The following is a 2,432-nucleotide window of genomic DNA, read 5'->3' as shown; positions in this document are numbered from 1 at the left end:
TTATCCGGTGCACCCTTCTCCAGGGCTTCTTTTTATACGAATGCACTTTAAGCGTTGAAGGGAAATGCTTTCATCTGAATGGGATTGTCGTGCTTCGTTCAGGCTGTTTCCCCATCTGTCCCTCGCTGAGGACCAGCACAGATGGGGCTCATTTGGGGAAGACAGAGGAGACAAACGCTGGAGTGGAGCAGAGGCGGCGGCAGCCAGCGACGCCTGCAGGCCCGCGGGGTCTCCTCTGCCCTGCCCGCTCCCCTGCGCCCCGGCGGGGTCCACGCGGCCGGAGGGATGCCCTCGCCTCTCCCGCGGCGCCCTCACCTGCCGGGCGACCTGTCCCCGTCGGGGGACTCGCGGCCCTGCAGCAGCCCCTGCGAGCTCCCGGGGCCGGCAGGCAGGCTCTTGGCGGGGGGCACCCCGCCCCGGGCCCCCCGCCTCCCGCGCCGGCTGGCCTGGTGCTCCATCGACTGGGAGCAGGTGCGCCTGCTGCGCAGGCTGGGAGCCGGCGGCTTCGGCTCCGTGTACAAGGCCACCTACCACGGCGCGCCCGTGGCCGTCAAGCAGGTGAGCAAGCGCACCAAGAACCGGCTAGCCTCCCGGCGCAGCTTCTGGGCCGAGCTCAACATCGCTCGGCTCCGCCACGCCAACATAGTGCGCGTGGTAGCGGCCAGCGCGCGCGCGCCCGCGGGCTCCGACAGCCTGGGGACCATCATCATGGAGTTCGGGGGCGACGTCACTCTGCACCAGGTCATCTACGGCGCCACCGGCTGCCCCGAGGACCAGGGGCCTGCCTGCGGCGCCAGGGAGCAGCTGGGGCTGGAAAAGTGTCTCAAGTACTCCCTGGATGTGGTCAGCGGCCTGCTCTTCCTTCACTCACAGAGCATCGTGCACTTGGACCTCAAGCCGGCCAATATTCTGATCAGCGAGCAGGACGTCTGCAAAATCGGTGACTTCGGCTGCTCCGCGAGGCTAGAAGATGTGCTGTGCTTGCGGGCCCCTCACCACCTGGGCGGCACCTACACCCACCGAGCGCCGGAGCTCCTGAAAGGAGAGCCCGTCACGCCCCGAGCGGACATCTATTCCTTCGCCATCACGCTCTGGCAGATGACCACCCGGGAGGCGCCCTACTCGGGGGAGCGACAGCACGTGCTCTACGCCGTGGTGGCCTACGACCTTCGCCCGGCCCTCTCGGCGGCCGTCTTCACCGCCTCCACCCCCGGGAAGAAGCTGGAGAACGTCATCCAGCGCTGCTGGGAGGCCAGGGCTTCGCAGCGGCCAAGTGCCGAACTCCTGCTGGTGGACCTTCGCGCTTTAAAAGCTGAATTGGGCTGACTCTAAACCTGCATCCAGATAAGCGTTTGTCTTTGTTTCTATTCATTTTTAACGAAGTCAAGATGTACGAAAAAACATATAGTAGGATGAATTTTTAGAAAATAAAGTTCCTAAAAACTCCTTTCGTCTCAAATGCTTTTTCTGAGACAAACAGCAGAGCTACAAGTCTAGTAGTCCTGGTGGTAGTTAGGACCTAACCTTATCCCTTTACAGATACTTCAACAGTTCCATAGTATTGCACTTATTCAAATCTGTTATTGATAAAAACCACTTTGTCCAAAACAGAACTGAATTGGAAAATGCCAAAATTTTCTGTAAGTTCGAATAATATGCTCCATCCCTAAATTTAAACGATTAACAGTTTACTTGCTCCCATACCAAATAAGTAAAAACTTTTTAAAAAAAAGATTTGTTTCCCTCCTCCTCCCCCCGCAAAACAGCTACTTGTTTGTAGTGACCTTCACACATAACAATTTACAAATTGAGATAAATTTATTTTTAAAGGAATAATGTTTTTAATGAGTTCTTGGGATATTTTGCACCTGTACATTCCATGAGTAGAAACATTTTGCTAAAATAAAATACTTAACTATACTTAAAAATACTTCGAAACTGGGTCCCTTTTCCTGTTATTTGGACACAAAAGTAGATGACACAACAAAGAAAGATTATACGATGTGAGAAGAAATGATGACCCCGAGGAACAGTAAAATTTAACATTGGGATGGAGGAGAGCAGACAAGGAGAGCCAGACTGCCCGTCCAAGAAATCAAGGCCATGGCTGCTGGTACATGGGTTTAAAAGAATGAGGTGCCTGGACCTTGTCATTAGGACAAAGCTGACTTCCACTGGGCAACAGCACTTTCAGCAAGGGCTTGATGTAGAAGCTGTGTTTGGACTGTTAAGGAGAAGAGAGAAGCAGAAACCTTTAAAAGGGTAAGGTACACAGAAATGTTTTGAAATTGTTTATTTGGTTTAGTTTACTTTTAGGATAAAGGCAGTGAATTTATCTGTGAAAGAAGCAAGAGGAGACAGATAACTGATGAAGTTTAAGAACTTGTGGAAGAAATGAAAAGTAATGCCCAGGGAAAGAGACTGTAGCCTTG

The 2,432-nt window shown here is 53.2% G+C and overlaps 1 protein-coding gene across 1 annotated transcript; it reads left to right on the top strand.

Annotated features, from left to right (window-relative positions):
• Positions 1-285: 285 nt before the first annotated feature.
• MOS (MOS proto-oncogene, serine/threonine kinase) lies at positions 286-1,326 on the top strand (the record flags this gene model as incomplete). Its single annotated transcript, XM_082858312.1, has 1 exon — positions 286-1,326. One exon carries the CDS (start codon positions 286-288, stop codon positions 1,324-1,326), a length of 1,041 nt encoding a protein of 346 aa, XP_082714438.1.
• Positions 1,327-2,432: the final 1,106 nt, after the last annotated feature.

The sequence above is a fragment of the Leucopleurus acutus genome, assembly GCF_964270905.1.
Source record: "Leucopleurus acutus genome assembly, chromosome: 17".
Lineage (NCBI taxonomy): Eukaryota > Metazoa > Chordata > Mammalia > Artiodactyla > Delphinidae > Leucopleurus > Leucopleurus acutus.
This window is presented reverse-complemented; position numbering and strand designations above follow the sequence as displayed.